We start from the raw sequence: 19723 nt of genomic DNA, 5'->3' as shown, positions 1-19723 counted from the left end.
GTCCAAAGTCTTATCAGAGACAAGGCAAGTCCCGTCTGCCTATGAGCCTGTAAAGTAAAAAGCAAGTGGTTTCTAGATACAAGGTGGGTACAGGTATTAGGTAAGTACAGCCATTCCAAATGGGAGAAAGTGGCCAAAACAAAGGGGCTACAAACCCTATGCATGTCTGAAATCCAACAGGGCAGTGAAATCTTAAGGCTCCAAAATGATCTCCTGTCACTCCGTGTCTCACATCCAGGTCATGCTGATGCAAGAAGTAGGTTCCCATAGTCTTGGGCAGCTCCACCCCTGTGACTTTGCAGGGTACAGCCTCCCTCCCAGCTGCCTTCACACATTGACGATGAGTGTCTGCAGGTTTTCCAGGCACACGGTGCAAACTGTCAATGGATCTACTATTCTGGGGTCTGATGGACGGTGGCCCTCTTCTCACAGCTCCACGAGGCAGTGTCCCAGGAGGGACCCTGTGTGGTGGCTCCCACCCCACATTTCCCTTCTGTACTGCCCTAGCAGAAGTTCTTCATGAGGACCCCACCCCTACAGTAAACTTCTGCTTGGGCATCCAGGCATTTCCATACATCTTCTGAAATCTAAGCAGAGGTTCCCAAACCTCAATTCATGACTTCGGTGCATTCACAGGCTGAACACCATGTGGAGGCTGCCAAGGCTTCAGGCTTGCACCCTCTGAAGCCACAGCCCAAGCTCTATGTTGGCCCCTTTCAGCCAAGACTGGAGCAGCTGGGACACAGGGCATCAAGTTCCTAGGCTGCACACAGCATGGGGACCCTGGGCCCAGCCTATGAAACCACTTTTTCCTCCTAAGCCTCCAGGCCTGTGATGGGAGGGACTGCTACAAAGGTCTCTGACATGCCCTGGAGACATTTTCCCTGTTGTCTTGGTGATGAAATTTCACTCATTACCTGCAGCTGGCTTGAATTTCTCCTCAGAAAATGGGATTTTCCTTTCTATTGCATTGTCAGGCTGCAAATTTTCCAAACATTTTTGCTGTCTTTCCCTTTTGAAACTGAATGCCTTTAACAGCACCCAAGTCACATCTTGAATGCTTTGCTGCTTAGAAATTTCTTCCACCAGATACCCTAAATCATCTCTCTCAAGTTCAAAGTTCCACAGATCTCTAGGACAGGGGTAAAATGCTGCCAGTCTCTTTGCTAAAACATAACAAGATTCACCTTTGCTCCAATTCCCAACAAGTTCCTCATCTCCATCTGAGACCCCCTCAGCCTGGACCGTATTGTCCCTATCGCTATCAGGCTTTTGGTCAAAGCCATTCAACAAGTATCTAGGAAGTTCCAAACTTTCCCACATTTTCCTGTCTTCTGAGCCCTCCAAACCATTCCAACCTCTGCCAGTTACCCAGTTCCAAAGTCACTTCCACATTTTTGGGTATCTTTTCAGCAGTGCCCCTCTCTGCTGTATTTGCTGTATTAGTCCGTTTTCATGCTGCTGATAAGACATACCCGAGACTGGGCAATTTACAAAAGAAAGAGGTTTAATTGGATTGACAGTTCCACGTGGCTGGGGAAGCCTCACAATCATGGTAGAAGGCAAGGAGGAGCAAGTCACGTCTTATGTGGATGGCAGCAGGCAAAGAGAGAGATTGGGCAGGGAAACTCCTCCTTATGATACCGTCAAATCTTGTGAGACTTATGCACTATCACGAGAACAGCAGGGAAAGACACAGAGCCAAACCATATAAGTGATAATATGCACATAGTCATCCAGCAAGGACCATTTCTCCTGACAAAATTCATTGAACTGAAAGATGGCCTCCAAGAGCCAACACCAACAGTATGCATTCAAAGATCTGAGTTTGGTTTAGAGAAGCATTCCCCACACTGTGTTCCATAGGGTACTAGCATATCATGAGAGTTCATAGGTCTTCCTAGAAAAAAGTGTTTGCAGTTAAATAAAATTGAAAGGTATTAAGTTGAACTCAAACACATTTACTTATGGCTTTATAGTGCATTAAGTATGCCAATTTGGATTATGAATCAAGAGTAGATCTAATGAGTCTGTGAGATACTAGTGTCCCCAGGCCACAGTTTAGCTTAGGGAAAGAAATGTAGACCAGGCGCGGTAGCTCATGCCTGTAATCTCAGCACTTTGGAAGGCCAAGGCAGGCGGATCGCTTGAGCTCAGAAGTTCAAGACCAGCCTGGGCAACATGGCAAAACCTTGTCTCTACAAAAAAAAATACAAAAATTAGCCACACGTGATGACGCACACCTGTAGTCCCAGCTACTCGGGTGGGTGGCTGAGGTGGGAGGATGGCTTGTGCCTGGGAGGCCGAGGCTAGAGTGAGCCAAGATTGCATCACTGCACTGCAACCTGGACGCCACTGCACTTCACCCTGTCTCAAAAAAAAAATAAAAAGAAATATAAATGTCTAAAAGTAGGAATCAGCAAAGGAATTCAAATATGCATGCGGCATGTAGGTCTTGTCACTCTCAGGAGTCCTTAGCACTTTGGGAATGGGAAGTGAGTTATGTAGTGCCTTTCATTTGTGGCACCCTGATTCACCACCATTGTAACGTATTTTGCCACATTGGTTTTCTCTATTTATCTATATAGACATACATACAAACATACACACATATATATACAGACACATATACTCAGAGATAATTGTTTATATTTTTTAATCATTTGAAGATATGTTCAATGTATCATGTCTTTTTATCCCTGAATACTTCAGTGTATGTTTTATAAGAACAAGGAAATTAGCCAGGCATGGTGGTGCACACCTGTAATTCCAGCTACTTGGGAGGCTGAGGCAGGAGAATCGCTTGAACCCAGGAGGTGGAGGTTGCAGTGAGCCAAGATCACGCCACTGCACTCCAGCCTGGGCAACAGAGCAAGACTCCATCTAAAAAAAAAAAAAAAACAAAAAACAAGAATATTTTCTTATGTAACCACAATACAGCTATCAAAGCCAGGAATTTTATTTCTTTCTTTATCTTTTAGACAGGTCTTGCTTTGTCACCCAGGCTGGAGTGTAGTGGTGCAAATACAGCTCACTGCAGCCTCGCCCTCCCAGGTCAAGCAATCCTCCCGCTTCAGCCCTTTAAGTAACTGGGACTATAGGCATGCACTGCCACACCCAGCTAATTTTTATATATTTTTTTTGTAGAGACGGGGTTTCGCCATGTTACCCAGGCTGGTTTCAAACTCCTGGGCTCAAGCAATCCACCCACTTCAGCCTCCCAAAGTGCTGGGATTACAGGCATGAACCACTACTCCTGGCTTTTCAGGGAAGTTTGAACATTGGGCATATTCCATTTTGTCCATTGCCCCAGTTAGGTCCTTTATGGCAGTTCTTTTTCCTCCAATGCAAGATCCACTCCAGGATCATGTATTACATTTAATTGTCATGGCTCTTCTCTGCTTTAATCTAGAATAGTTTCTCACTCAGTCTGTCTCTTATGACATTGAAATTTTTGAAGAATGTAAGTCAGCTGTTTTATAAACTGTTCCTTAGTTTGGGTTTGTCTAATGTTTCCTCATGAGTGATGCGTGCCAAGCTAGAATACTACAAAGGGATATTGTACCTTCTTGTGATATTTCATTTGGAGGCACATGAAATCCATCTGTCCTTTTCTGGTGATATTAATTTTTATCACCCATTCTTGGTGATGTACAGTTTCTTCACTGTATAGTAACTATTTTCCCCTTGCAGCTAATAAGCATCTTTAAAGACACATTTTAAGATTGTGTAAATATCTTGCTTCTCACATAAATTTTCCCTCTGGGTTTAACACATCTATTGATGAATTTTTCCTGAACCAGTCATAACTGTGATGGTTGAAAATAATTATTTTCCGTTCTACCATTTTATTCACACTTACCAGTTGGCATTCTGCTGTTAGGAATGTCCCTCTTTTTCCCTACCAAGTTATTTATTTGTTATTAGTATGTTTGCTCTTTTCACATAACAGTATATCTGGAAACCTTCATACTATGAACTTTATAGCAGTTCACAGAAATCTCCCTTACTTGTAGAGATGTATAATAATACATTTTATGTATGTACTATGGGTTTTTTCCAAATAGTTTCCACTTTGGGGCATTTAAATAGGTTTCAATATTTTGAAATTATTTTTGTATTGTTGGAGTTGTATCTTCAGAGAAAATTCCTAGGCATGGGACCAGTAGGTTGAAGGGAGTATATATTGGTGGTTTTATTTACTACAAAACTTAATTGGTAAGTTTGTCTTATTGGAATTCTACTACTACATTGCTAAATTGCCTTTTAATTAAGCTTGTATCATTTGTATTTCCATTAGCAATGTATGATAGTGCCAGTTTCCCCACAACCTGTTTCAGCAAAGTACATTGTCAAGCTTTTGAGTTAATTCCAATCTAATGAGTGAGAAATGACATCTCAGGATAGTTTTAATTTGCATTTATATTTTTTAAAAAGGAGTTGAACACCTTTTCATATGTTTAAGTGACTTTCATATATTTTTTGTCAATTGTCTTTTTTTGTGAAATATTCCTATCATTTCACCATTTTTAAATAGAAGCTTTGGTCCAGTTTTCTTAACTGCTAGAAATCCTTCATATCTTATACATATTGCCCCTTTATTTATAACATATGTTGTAAATATCTTCACCCAATTTATTCTTTAAAATTTAGTTCATAGTGTTTTTTGAGAAAATTTGTATACCACAAAATTTACCCATTTAAAGTGTACAATGTAGTGGTTTTATTATATTCACAGTTTTGTAACTATTACTGCTATCTAATTCCAGAGTATTTTCAAGAAATTCCATACCCATTGGCAGTCATTCCTCCCTCTTCCCCCATCTCTTGGCAACCACCAATTTACTTTCTATCTCTATGGATTTTTCTATTCTAGATATTACATATAAACAGAATCATACAGTATGTGGTCTTTTGTGTCTGACTTGTTTCATTTAGCGTAATGTGTTCAAGATTCATCCATGTTTAGCATGTATCAGTTCTTCATTCCTTTTCATGGTGGAATAATATTCCATTATACAGATTCACCTCATTTTTTTATCCATTCATCTGTAGATGGACATTTGGGTTGCTTCCAGTTTTGGGCTATTATGAATAATACTGCTGTGAACATTCATGTACAATTTTTTTGTACAGACATATGTTTTTATTTCTCTTGGGTATAAGGCTACAAGTGGAATTGCTGAATCATATGGTAACTCTATATTTAACTTTCCAAGGAACTACTGTGCTATTTTCCAAAGCAGCCTCACTATTTTACATTCCCACCAACAATTTATGAAAGTTCCAATATCTCCACATCCTCACCAACACTTCTTACTATCTGTCTTTTTAAATTTCAGTTAAGTATGAAGTGATACCTCATTGTGGCTTTTTATTTGAATTTCCCTAATGACTAATGATGTAGCACATCTTTTCATAGGCTTATTGGCCATTTGTATATCTTCATGGGAGAAATGTCTATTGAAAATCTTTGCACATTTTTAATAGGGTTATTTGGCTTTTTATTGTTGACTGATAATAGTTATTTACATATTCTGGATACTAGATACTAGAGCCTTATCTGTGAGGTGTTGCCCAATCTGTAGGTTGTCTTTTGACTTTCTCAGTAGTGTCCTTTGAAGAACGAAAGTTTTTCACTTTGATTGTCCAACTTGTCGTTTTTTTTGTTTTGTTTTTTTGTTTTGCTTGTGCTTTTGGCATCACATCTCAGAAATCATTCCCTAATCCAAGGTCATGAAGGCTTATATCTGTGTTTTCTTCTAAGAGTTTTTATAATTTTTAGCTCTTACACATGGGTCTTTGATTCCTTTTGAGTTAATATTTATATATAGTGTGAGGTATGGGTTCCAACTTCCTTTTTTGGGGGGGGGTAGAGAGGGGTATGGCTATCCAATTGTCCTAGCACTATTTATTGAAACGACTATCCTTTCACAATCAAATTATCTTGGGACCCATGTCAAAATGAATTGGCCATGAATGTAAGGGTTTATTTCTAGATTCTCAATTCTGTTCCATTGATCTATATGTTTATCCTTATGCCAGTATCACATTGTCTTAATTAGTGTTGTTTTGTTGTAAGTTTTGAAATCAGTGTGAATCTCTAACTTTGTTCTTCTTTTTAAGATTCTTTTGGCTATTCTGGATCCCTTGAATTTTTATGTAAATTTTAGGATCAGCTTGTCAATTTCTGCAAAAAACAAAACAAAACACAAAAACACCAGGATTTTGGTAGGGATTACATTGAATCTGTATCACAATTTGGGAAGTATTGACGTCTTAACAATATTAAGTCTTTGAATCATTGAACATGGGATATCTATTTACTTGCTGTTCTTTCATGTCATTCAACCACGTTTTGTAGTTTTTAGAGTATAAGCTTTGTACTTCTTTGGGTAAATTTATTCCAAAGTATTTTATTATTTTTCATGCTATTACAAATGGAAGCTTTTAAAATTTCATTTTCTGATTATTCATGTATAGAAATATATGATTTTTTATGTTTATCTTGTATCCTGCAACCTTATTGAACTCATTTATTAGTGCTATTTCTGCTTTTTGCCACACAAGTTTTCTAAATGTGTTCAAATTTTCAACCTTTCCTGTGACCCTAAGTTAGAAGGATTTCCCTGTATCCAGGTTATAGTGGAATTCACTCATTTTTATAATACTTATAAAGTTTGATAGGCGACTTTTGCTGTTGTTTACTCTTGAGGTTAAAAAAGATTAGAGAGTGTTTTAAAACTAACTGGAGATTATTAAAGAAATACCTTGGTGAAATGATAATAATATTGAATTTGAAGTCAAAAAATCTGGGTTGGAATTCAGACTATTCTGTTTATCAGCTGTTTGATTGTAGGCAAGTCATTTAGCTCCTTAAAAAAAAAACCTACAAAATATTCCATCCACTTCATAGAACTACTCAAAGGTTCAAAATGGAAAGTGCTTTGTGAACTATTAGGCCTTCTGCCAGTATACGCTACTTTTATTTCTTAACAGTAATTATTAAACATTTTTCAATCCTTCTCTTTCCTTTAGGAGATTTACCTAAGATACAGAAAGGTGCAGTAAGGCCACAGCCGTCAAAAGGGACCCATGTATAAAAGCCATTTATTAAGTATACACAAAGAGGTTTTGTTATTTTTCCCTGTTGTTTTTCACCCTTCATTCCTTTGGAGTGACAGAAATACCCGGAGAGAAAAGACCTTTTATTTCCTGTGAAATACAGAAAAGTTCCAAAGCATTTTAGTGATTAACTCATTAAAATGAAGAAAAATAAACCAAGTCCTGGAGAGCCAACACAAGGAAGGCAGCAGTCCCAGGGACTGATGAAAGAGCTGTCATCTACCTCATCCCTCCCTCTGCTGCAGGGGTCCGGAAGAAAACCATGCAAATGTGATTGTTTCTGAAACTCCTCATGGCAGATTTTGGCAATAAAACCTTATTTTCCTATCCAAAAGAAAAATCACAGGGTTCTACTTATGTGAGTGAGAGTATGTTTATGGGTGTGTATAAATTAACACACCCATAGCAGTGCTAGCTTGGGTTGCTTTTTCCCGTCTCTCACTTGAATTGCATATCCCTCTTTTCAGTTTCCAGGGTAGCTCTGCCACTCTAAGAGTTCCCAAATTTAGGGTATTTTGACTTGCAAAGTGTAATGAAATCATTAAATTCATCAGTTGCTCTACTGACAGCTTTGGAGCCAGAAAATCTAGCTTTAGGTCTCAGCCTGAACAACTTACTGGCCTTGGTCAGGCCTGGGGTGATGGCTGCTCAGTGCTCCCACATGGCTCCTAAGTAGGTGCAGAGTTCTCAGCTAATGGCAGCGCTTCTGATTGGCTCTTAGTAGTTGCTGTGCATTTGCTATACATATGCAATCAATTTATTGTAAATAATCAGAATAATGCTATTTTTAATTTTAAACACCTCCGAAAATATTAATACTAGCCTTTTGTTTAGAATTAGGAAAGATGTAGAATACAGTTGTATTAGTCCATTCTCACATTGCTATAAGGAAATACCCTAGACTGGGTAATTTATGAGGAAAAGAGGTTTAATTGACTCACAGTTTTGTATGACTAGGGAGGCCTCAGGAAACTTACAATCATGACAAAAGGCACCTGTTCACAGGACAGCAGGAGAGAGAATGAGAGCCAGCAGGGGAAATGCCAAACACTTATAAAACCATCAGATCTCATGAGAACTCATTCACCATCACGAGAACTGCATGGGGGAAACCACCCCCACGATTTAATTACCTCCCACAGGTCCCTCCCATGACACGTGGGGATTGTGGGATTACAGTGCAAGATGAGATTTGGGTGGGGACACAAAGCCAAACCATATCATTTTGCCTGTGGCCTCTCCCATATCTCATGTCCTCACATTTCAAAACATAGTCATGCCCTTCCAACAGTCCCCCAGAGTCTTAACTCATTCCAACGTTAACCCAAAAGTCCAAGTCCAAAGTCTCATCTGAGACAAGGCAAGTCCCTTCCACCTATGAGCCTGTAAAATCAAAAGCAAGTTAGTTACTTCCTGGATACATTGGGGGTATAGACATTGGGTAAATACACCCTTTCCAAATGGGAGAAATTGGCCAAAACAAAAGGGGCTGCAGACCCCATGCAAGTCCAAAATCCAATAAGGTAGTAATTAAACCTTATAGTTCCAAAATGATCTCCTTTGACTCCATGTCTCACATCCAGGTCATGCTGATGCAAGAGGTGAGCTCCAGGGCCTTCAGCAGCTCCGCCCCTGTGGCTTTGCAGGGTACAACCCCCCTCTTGGCTGCTTCCATGGGCTGGCATCAAGTGTCTGTGGCTTTTCCAGAGCACGGTGCAAGCTGTCAGTGGACCTACAATTCTGGGGGTCTGGAGGACCGTGGCCCTCTTCTCACAGCTCCACTATGCAGTGCCCCAGTGGAGACTCTGTGTAGGGGCTTCCACCCCACATTTCCTTTCCACACTGCCCTAGCAGAGGTTCTCTGTGAATGCTTCATCCCTGCAGCACACTTCTGCCTGGACACCCAGGCGTTTCCACACATCTTCTGAAATCTAGGCAGAGGTTCCCAAACCTCAGTTCTTGACTTCTCTGTACCCACAAGCTCAACACCTCGTGGAAGCTACCAAGGCTTGGGGCTTGCACCCTCTTCAGCCACACCCAAGCTGTACCTTGGCCCCTTCTAGCCATGGCTGGAGCAAAAATCAAGGCACCAAGTCCCTAGGCTGCATGCAGCAACGGGGTCCTGGGCCCACAAAATCATTTTTCCTCCTAGGTCTCAGGGCCTGTGATGAGGGGGGCTGCTGTGAAGGTCTCTGGCATGCCCTGGAGACATTTTCCCCGTTGTCTTGGTGATTAACATTCAGCTCCTTGTTACTTATGCAAATTTCTGCAGACAGCTTGAATTTCTCCCCAGAAAATGGGTTTTTCTTTTCTACTGCATTGTCAGGCTGCAAATTTTCCAAACTTTTATGCTCTGTCACTTCTTGAATGCTTTGCTGCTTAGAAATTTCTTCCACCAGGCCAGGAGCAATGGCTCACGCCTCTAATCCCAGCACTTTGGGAGGCCGAGGCAGGCGGATCACGAGGTCAGGAGATTCAGACCATCTCCTGGCTAACACAGTGAAACCCCTTGTCTACTAAAAAAAAATACAAAAAATACAAAAAATTAGCCGGGCGTGGTGGCACGTGCCTGTAGTCCCAGCTACTCAGGAGGCTGAGGCAGGAGAATCGCTTGAACCCAAGAGGCGGAGGTTGCAGTGAGCCGAGATCGCACCACTGCACTCCAGCCTGGGTGACAGAGCGAGACTCTGTCTCAAAAAAAAAAAAAAAAGAAAGAAAGAAATTTCTTTCACCAGATACCCTAAATCTTCTCTCTTATTTCAGAGTTCCACAGATCTCTAGGGCAGGGCCAAAAAGCCACCAGTCTCTTTGCTAAAGCATAGCGAGAATGACCTTTGCTCCAGTTCCCAGCAAGTTCCTCATCTCCATCTGAGACCACCTCAGCCTGGATGGACTTCATTGTCCTTATCACTATCAGCATTTTGGCCAAAGCCATTCCACAAGTCTTTAGGAAGCTCCAAACTTTCCCACATCTTCCTGTCTTCTGAGTTCTCCAAACTTTTCCAACCTCTGCCCATTACCCAGTTCCAAAGTCATTTCCACATTCTCTGGTATCTTATAGCAATGCCCCATTCTGCTGGTACCAATTTACTGTATTAGTCCATTTTCATACTATTTCACTTATTGTTTCATATTGTTTCACTATAAAAATTTTCTAAGAATGACATCAATCCAAGTGCCACAAAGGGGAAGATTACTGGTTTTTTTTTTTTTAAGTAATAACTACTTTTTCTAAAAATGATACATGTTCTTTGTGTTTTAAAAATCAAGCTATATAGGAAAGGTCAAATATATGCTACCAGTCACCTCAGGCCTCCTTGCCCAGAAATAGCCAGTGTTGACACTTGCTGAACAATTTTTCTCTGCATATATACAGATGAGTATACATTAGGAGACAGAAGAGAAAAAAAAGAGAAAGGAAGAAAGTGATAAATTTGACAGCGTAAAAATGAAAAACTACTCTGTGATAATATATCATGAAGTCAAAACATAAATGTCAAAGAGGAGAAAATATAGAAAGAGTTCTTTAAAAATCTGGATAAAAAAGACAACTCAGTAGAAACATGCACAAGTCAGGAACATACAATTTGCAGAAGAGGAAACATAAATGACCAATAACCATACAAAAATAATCCTCAGCCTCACTCGTAATTAAAGAAATGCAATTTATCTGTCTGGCCATTGTGGCTGGAGCCCAGTATGGGTCATAGGAGATGAAGTTAGAGCGGCGCGTGGCTGGGTTATGATTGTGCGTGCGTGTGTGTGTGTGTGTGTGTGTGTGAGAGAGAGAGAGAGAGATTTATTTCTGGAACAATACAGGATACTGATTAGCTGTAAGGCTGGGAATGGGGAGAAAAAGAGGGTAAGGCAGGTAGAAGGGGGAAGGAGTATTTTTAATTTCAATTGTTTATTCTTTTCCGTCACTTAAGATTTTTTAAGATTATATGCAGGTAATACTCTTATCATTTAAAAATCTAATTAAGTTTTAAGAAAACACATACTTGCAACCAAACCAAGAAAATATAAGCCCTTGAGGTATCTATTTTGTTGGTAATGCTTATACAGAGTAGTGCTTTTTCTCCCCAGCTCTTTGGAGGAGCTAAAATTGACAACTGGAGAGCTGCCACTGAGGACTTTCTCTGACTATTAAAAGAAACTGGCTTAGTCCAGCGCCCTCAGAACTCAGTTTTCCAGTACTCTCTGCTCCCAGTGACTTCCTGTTCATCTAATCCCCCAGGGATTCCCAGCTCCGTCTTTTTCTTGGCCAAGGTTCACCAGCTGCCCCAGGCCTCCAAGGTGTGTGTGGCCATGAAAGGCTTCCCTGCTGGGCAGAGATGGGAGAGGGAAGGAAATGGCAACCTGGGGCTGCAACGTGACCCTGTCTTACATAAGGGTGTCAGCTTAAATTTGAAGGGTGAAATGACCAGTTTTGGCAGGGTGAGAAGGAAAGCTATGCAACTTCACAGCTGGTCAGTTATAAAAGAAACAGCAAGCTCACACCTCCAATGACAAGTGGACTTGAACTTCTTTTGAATTAAGACACAAACTTGAAACAAAGCAGAGTCGTAGACTCTCGGTGGATGGCACCATAACATCTTCTCTATCCACCATCTGCCGCTTTTCTCTCCTTTATGGCATCCCTCTGAAGCGTTTAGAAGCTGCTCAGGCATCCACATGTCAGCATCTCGCTCTTCCCTCTAGGCAGCCCACTCCATTTCTGGACAGAGTCTACTCTTTGACAACCCCTTTCTCTGACCCTTAAATAGCTCTTCATTACATTGATTAGAAAATCATCTTTCTGTAACTTCTACCCTCTCAATAACCAAGCGTTAGACTAGAAAAATATGCAGTTTGGAATTACAGGCCTTAGTCTGAATCTCTGTTCTGCTGCTGACCCACCATGTGACCTTCATCCAGTAGCCTAATCTCCTGGAGGCTTAATTTCCCCTTCTGTAAATTGGGCTGTTCACGGCACTTTCAGTGGTCATTTTGAGACTGAGTGAACTGGTAAGTGGTAAAATTCACTTAGTGCCACACCTGGCAGAAGAAGATGCTTAATCGATGTTAGTTCCCTCCTTCCCTGTGTCCCTCCAGTGCTCACCCTCAGCTGTACAAAGAGATCCTGGCTGTGACTAAGTTGAAGACTTCTGTTGTGTCCTCGCTGAGTGTTCTCATCTCCAGAGTAAATACATTCAAGCTAAGTCCACAAATGTACCTTGATCTTCTTGTGTACTTACTCTCTACTTTGCTGTAGGAGAGATTTTGCTCTGTCACTGAACCCGTAATTATTACAAAGTGGGGGGAAAATATATTTCCCTCACCCCCAAGACTCACCCCATCCCCAAGAGCTGGGATTCCACACTCAGACTCCTCCCAGGGTTTGAAGTTGAGTGTTCAGATGATGGGGTCTGCCTGCAGAAATAGAAGTATCTCTCATCCTTTTCACTAGTCATCAAGCTTTCTCTAGGAAATATTACACATTTTACAAATCCAAGGGGACAGGCCCAGTTAGGTAAAAGTCTGCCAGCTCTGGCTCTGGCTGCATCTATTGACAGCTTGATTGGCACTGAGGAATCTGTGCTTTCCCCCCCCCACACACATAAGGCACCAGGATGGAACAGCTGCTCTGTGCCTTGGCAGGGGTTGAGGTCCTTGGTCTTGTGGATGAGTTTTTTTTCTTTTTTTTAATTAATGACCTTGTTCAATGTGGGATATTAGAAGTTTTTTGTTTGTTTTTAACCCGGTCCAACATGCCAGCACCCCAAGGGATTTGGGGATATTAAACATTCCTCCTCAGCTTCAAGATGACAGTTGATAAATGTAACCATAAGATACTGAAAAGAACAAAGGATGTGAGGGGAAATGCAAGCCCTGGGGAGATGAATAAATCATGAGGAGGAGTGAGTGTGGTCAAATTATGGAGCCCCAGTGAGGCCCGTTACTTGATCTCTTGCAGAAATCCAGGAGAGGCAAGCAGGATGCCTATAATTCTGTTAACTGTGATTCCTAGTCCTTAAATGCTCTCAGATGCATGTAACAGGGTAGTTATATTCCCTTAGCAAATGAAGCATTGTTTGAAAATTGTGAACAATGGTTGAATTTGGAAAGACAGTGTAGTCTAATCACTAGCTTTGTCAACTTCCTTTGCACTCACTCCCTAAGGAAGCCTCACTGCCCAGCATGTGCTGTGGTTCTCAATCTATGTCACCCTGAGCCCTCATGTTCCATGGAGGTTCTTCTGGGGCAGCCAGCTGGAAGCAGGTAGTCAGACTTCCAGGCCCCTCCACCTGCTTCTGTGAGAGCAGCTGTTCTGCTCTTTCCTGCTGTGTATATTGAGAACCACAGAAGGTTTTGTTTGGGTTCTTCTGCTCCAGAAAAGAAACTTGAAAATCAGTGGTGCCATGGTGTTTGCATCCTTTTACAAGTTGCTTTGTTCACTCAGTGGTATGTTTTTGAAATATAACCATGTTAACATATGTAGATGGAGTTCAATCAAGAACTTGTAGAATAAACCACAATATGTTCATTGTAGAATAAACCACGATATGTTCATTCCCCTGCTGATAGATATTTACGTGGTTCCCCATTTTTTACCATCTCAATTAATGCATCAGTGGAGGGCATTTTCAACACAGGCAACAGGCGGTGCCCATTAAGCTGGACAAGAAGGGAAGGACAGCAGGAGGGTTGGATGACTAGTGAGAATGTCAGGGGGCGGTGGAGTAGATGTGCATGGAGGCAATAGATCTAGGACCCCCCAAGAGCCAAAATGGGTCTGTGAGCTGGAGGATGCAGTGGTAACACTGAGTGAGTGATGATGAGGTCTGGAGTGTGACCCAGGGTCTGGGCACCTGAGAGTAAGGAGGAAAGTAAGTTTGTCAGAAACCTGAGATGCCAAGGTATTAGCTGGGTCGTTTGCTGGACATTTCCGTTTGGTCCTTCAGCTACACTCTGCATCCTTCTCAGCCCTACTCTGTGCCCCAGAGGCTGACCTTTAATTACCATCTCAGTGCCCTTTCCCTCAGACTGAGAGATATACAGCCTGGACCAGGGAAGACATGGAGACAGAGCATCCACTCCTCCAGCCCCTCCCCTCACGGTCCCTGCAGGTAGGCTGCGTCTCTACTGAAACCCACTGCTCATTTCCCTACAATTCTTCTTTCTGGTTATAGCAAATGCCCCCGGCACCTTGTCTTGGGACCCAGCACGCTCATCTTGGGTTTCCTCCATGGCAGGAATCATTTTATTGACCTCTTTTCCTCTATTAACCTGTTTACACGTGCCATCTCTTTCCTGCCTGAGTGAGTACAGGCCAATCTCATGGATACTGAAATCTTGGGAAATGATGGCAAGAGTAAGGGTAGATAGGAAGTTAGTTAGCTGGGTGCAAAAACCTAGTGAGGGGCGGTGTCTGTAAATCTGCATAAAATACAAACTATCCTACATTTTTGTAGTTCACATGTGAGCTCCTTTAAAACTAAAATTCCTGCCTAATTTTTCGGGGGAATTCCTACTGTTAGCACAATATCTGGCATGCAGAAAGCATTTAAAAATTAAAATAAATTGAATTGAGTAGGACCGAATTAAATTAAATGAAATTAAATTGAATTTTACTGAATAAATTAGATGCTAATTTTGCACATTTTAGACATCATGGGTGTCCCCCCATCAAACCCCCTTCCCTCTAGCGTATGGTTTTTAAAAGCTTCATGAACATCAAATAAATTACATTAGGGATTGAGTTTCTGAAGTGAATAATGAATAATAAATGTTTGCTTATGTTAGCATCTCATGTAGAAAAATGTTTAAGTCATGAAAATTGTGTGATAAATTGAGATCCCTTTAAGCTTTCAGGACCCACTTTCTTTTTTTATTTTTTGAGACAGAGTCTTGCTCTGTCACCCAAGCTGGAGTGCAGTACACGATCACGGCTCACTGCAGCCTTGATCTCCCAGGATTAAGTGATCTTCCCACCTCAGCGTCCTGCATAGCTGGGACTACAGGTGTATGCCACCACCCCTGGCTAATTTTTTTTATTTTTTAGTAGAGATGGGGTCTCACTATGTTGCCCAGGCTAGTCTCAAACTCCTGAGCTCAAGTGATCCTCCTGCCTCGGCCTCCCAAGGTGCTGAGATTATAGGCATGAGCCAGCACGCCCAGCCTGACTCATTTTCTTGATATTGTGTGTATTTTGCTCTTGGAAAACTTTGCTTTGTCTCCATGGCAAAAAAACAACTTACGCTGGTTTCAGAACACGTAATTATTCATTTGAAAATAATTTTGTTAGACACGTATCTATTAACATTTTCTTGAATTTATAATATTGAATAGAAAGAAACAAAATATAAAATCTTTCTTGTTTTAGTTTTAATCTAAAATACTATATGTCTTTGCATCATATGAGTTAAAGCTTTTCTGGCATTACACAGTGATTGTTTTCTCCAAATAACAGATCGTAGAGATAGTAGGGGAAAAACAAAGTAAACATGGCTCAATTTGCATTTGGTATTTTTTTGGAGGGAGTGGGTATTTCCTCTCTTTTTTCCTTTCTCCAAACACTACACAAGCAATAATTTGACTCTATCCCTGTGGCTCCTATTGTCTAGGCATACATGAAGTTGAATTTCATAGTGCCCATTATTTGAAAAACATTTCAAGTCAGAGCTTAAGATTGGGCCTTTCATGCCAAATCAAGGACAGTGGCTAATTTGGGGTTGCCAAAATCACATATTCAATTCTTTATATTCTATAATAAGAAATGTTGTTTTAAAGCAAAGGGTATTGTTGACACTTAAGAATAAGAAATTCTGACTATTCCAATGCAGCAATAAAAATTATTACCTGCAATCTTATTTTGGAGTAGCCCCATCATAAAAAGTCCAGAGCTAGTAGCTCAGCAGATTTTAACATGTGACAAGTAAGGTGACAGTCTAGAGTCAAAGATTCTGTCTCTGCCCTGATTATAGTCTCAGAAATGCATTCGGCTGGTCACAAGAGGAGCAAATACTGCATGGTCCAGACTAGAATGCTCAACTGGGATGACTTGATCTCCTGTGCCAGCTGCCATGGATGAATCACAGCTCCTGAGGACTGAATCGGGGTTCCCTGAGGAGTGTGCTGGCATCAATTAGTGATGTCTCCCACCACTGGCTAGGGTGGGGGGAATGGCAGCACTCAGGACATGATAGAAACAGCAGAATTTGAAGTTAGAGGATCAGAGTCAGACTCTTATCTCTGTCTCTTATTTGCTGTGAGATATCGTAATCACCCATTCAGCAATCTTAGTTTTCTCATGTATAAAATGAAGATAACAATTATCAAGAAAATTAAAATTGGTATCACAAATAAAAAAGAATTAAAGTGCAGCTTACATCTTATGAATTGCTAGTGTGTTTTGCCTGTCCCAATCTAGTATTTTCTTTTTTTAAACTCATGGCATTTTTATCTTCTTGTGTGAATGTGTGTGTGTGTGTGACAGGGTCTTGCCCTGTCACCCAGGCTGAAGTACAGTGGCATAATCATAGCTCATTGCAGCCTCAATCTCCCGGGCTCAAAGCAATTCACCCGCTTTAGCCCTCCCGAGTAGCTGGGACTGCAGGCACATGCCACCACGCCCGGCTAATTTTTGTATTTTTTGTAGAGACACGGTTTCACCATGTTGCCCAGGCTGATCTTGAACTCCGGAGCTCTGGCGATCTACCAGCCTCAGTCCCCCAAAGTGCTGGGAGTACAGTTGTGAGCCACCATGCCTGGCCTACTCATGGCATTTTAGTATTCTGTCACTCTTTTGGCAATTAATTGTGAACTACCTACTGACTCACATTAGTGTATTATCTGACTTCACCATATTTTATTTTTTGTACTGCCCACACTTTCTAGCCCATGCCACTCCTATAGTAGGCGATCCTAAGTATGAATAAATGTAAACATGTTACTAACAGTATTTTAAAACTCCAAATGCTGACAGGGAGATGAGTAGTTACTTTTTATTTGAAAGCATGTATTTTGCATTGTTATTTGAAAGGACTATTGTGATTTTATGTTCATAAGATCATAGTTTTTTGTTCGTTGTTTAAAAACTTTTTTTTTTTTTTTTTTGAGACAGAGTCTCTGTCACCCAGGCTGGAGTGCAGTGGTGCAATCTCGGCTCACTGCAACCTCCATCTCCCAGGTTCAAGCGATTTTCATGCCTCAGCCTTCCAAATAGCTGGGGCTATAGGCATGCACCACCACACCCGGCTAATTTTTATATTTTTAGTAGAGACGGGGTTTCACCATGTTGGCCAGGCTGGTCTTGAACTCCTGACCTCAAGTGATCCACCCGCCTTGGCCTCCCAAAGTGCTGGGATTACAGACATGAGCCACCGCGCCTGGGCAAAAACATTTTGGTGGACTTTATTTTCAAGGAACTGAGCTGCTTTCTGTGCTTGGGCAGCTCCCCTGAGCAAGTTTGTAGAGGGTGCAGGCAAATGGGCTTGGTGGCACAGGCACAAAGGAGGGGTCTGTATTTCTGTGACACCCACGGGTAGGTCCCACTTTTGGGGCTGACTGGTAGGCAGGGCACTGGGCTTGCCCGCTTTCTCTGCACAGCATTGACACCTTCTATCCATCTCTTTACTTCTTGTAACTCCCCCTTCCTTTGCTGACACTGGGCTCAAAGGATCATAGATGTTTAATGATTTGCATAGTGACAGGCCCTGGCTATAGCATTGAGCCATCTGGATTCATTGTCCAGTGTTCCCTCCACTACTCAGTCCTTTTAAAATCCAGCTCTCCTGCAAGTTGATTTCACTTCCACATAAATAATTTCTTCTAGCTTGCTGGAAAGTTCCTTGGCTTTCTGCTTATCTCTGCAAGGACAGTTAGTTCCCTGTTGCTGCTGCCAAGTATGTAAACAACATGTTTCTTCTTTCTGTGGTGACAGGCACATCTCATCATCCTGAGTAGAAGCCCCTCTCAAGTGGAGGCAGCAGACTCCGCACACATCGTCGCCCACGCTGCTGTCGCTTCAGGGAGACACGAGCACCATGGTGAGAAGAATCCTTTTCTCTTCCTGTCTCACAGGCACCTGGGTCTGTAAACGAGCTGCCTTCTAGGTAGGTTAACAGGTGGACAGAGCCGCGACACAGGCCCGCCACAGAGCCTTCCTTGTTTTATCTGATCGTCTGCAGCTATGCTACTCTGCTGCTTTCCTCGGAGTCCTTTGGTTTCTCTCCCCTTCTAGCCTTCTTCTAGTCTTTTATTCTTAAATACAGCTAATTTCTATCCAAATGTTAGCTGTTAAGAGCCCCAGAGCATCTGTACTGGGCTTATGGGAAATCTGCTCTGCTTTCAAAGGTGATCTATTTTTAAAGATTGCTGTGGCAACAGCTCAGCCTCTGGGCCAGCCGGCCTCCAGACACTGTCAGGGCTGAACTTTCCATCAGGATGAACTTACACGGCTTCAGGATTCCAAAAGGAAGTTGCCATTTATGGCTTTTTCTTACGGTTTTTCTTATCGCCGCATAATAGGTAGAGCTTCAAGCTTCAGGAATTATTTAATCCACCATCCTGGGCTCAGAGCATACAGAGCATACAATGTGCCTCCACTGGCAGAAAACACATAGTACTAATGATTTTTTTTTTTGGGTCATAATATTCAGAAATGGATAAAGAAGACCTAGGGGTGTATTCCGAGATATCAGATAAAAATAATTACGTACTGAATAAAATAAGGTCCACTGTGCTCAAAAGCATAAAATCAATATCTGGAAGGCATGGGGCTGATTCAGGAAGCAGAAGTCAGGCGAAAATGAGGCCAGCACATGGGAGAAGGTGAAGGGAAAGCTTCAGTGAACAGCCTGGTCCGAAAAGATCCATGGGCCAGGCAGGGAGTTTCAGTCCACAGAGGAACTGATGAAGGGGGCATCGGCATTTATCCATCTGTCCATCTCACCTTGCAGATCTCTCATTCTGGCCTGCTAGAGCTTGAAGCACCTTTTTAGATCTGGAGGAGCCTGTGTAAGGATGGAGAGAGGAGACAGGTGACCTTTCTTGTCCCCGCTCCCTAGAACATTCCACACTAACCATCAGGTTTGCTTGTTGGTGCCTAAAATTCATGTAATAGGAGGAAAGGACTTTCTATTCCATACCTATTAATAAAACACTTAAAATACATGTTTGATGGAAACTCCTAGAATAGCAAGTCACAAATCTAAATGTCTACAGGAACCAAGCAAGCAATGTGAGTGAAGCAGGTGGTTATCAGAAACCAGCAGCAGCAGCAAGCATAGTTATAAATGGTAGCTAACTGATGGCTGTAGTATGAGAGAGACGAAACAGAGTGGTGAGGACTGTGGCAAACTAAAACCCATACCTGCTACTTAAGCTCCAGCCCCTGGCAGCCATGTGGAAGGGAAGCTTATATTGGCAGAGCTCCTTTTTTAAGAGAAGGTAGAAATTTGGAGTTTTATTGGAGAATCTTCAATTTTTTTTTTTAATTATTTTTTATTTTTTTAGAGACAGGGTCTCAATCTGTCACCCAGGCTGGAGTGCAGTGGCGCAATTATAGCCCACCGCAGCCTCAAACTCCTGGGCTCAAGTGGTCTTCCTGCCTCAG

At 41.8% G+C, this 19723-nt stretch overlaps 1 protein-coding gene across 2 annotated transcripts in view; it reads left to right on the top strand.

Annotated features, from left to right (window-relative positions):
- The window catches only part of TTC23 (tetratricopeptide repeat domain 23), a 111162-nt gene that overhangs the window by 54920 nt on the left and 36519 nt on the right, over positions 1 to 19723 (top strand). For both annotated transcript variants that reach the window (XM_030815074.1, XM_030815075.1), the window contains exon 7: positions 18050 to 18155. In XM_030815074.1, the coding sequence (XP_030670934.1) occupies positions 18050 to 18155 (106 nt within the window). The remainder of the gene's footprint in view (positions 1 to 18049; positions 18156 to 19723) is intronic.

This window comes from Nomascus leucogenys, chromosome 6 (assembly GCF_006542625.1).
Source record: "Nomascus leucogenys isolate Asia chromosome 6, Asia_NLE_v1, whole genome shotgun sequence".
NCBI lineage: Eukaryota > Metazoa > Chordata > Mammalia > Primates > Hylobatidae > Nomascus > Nomascus leucogenys.
This window is presented reverse-complemented; position numbering and strand designations above follow the sequence as displayed.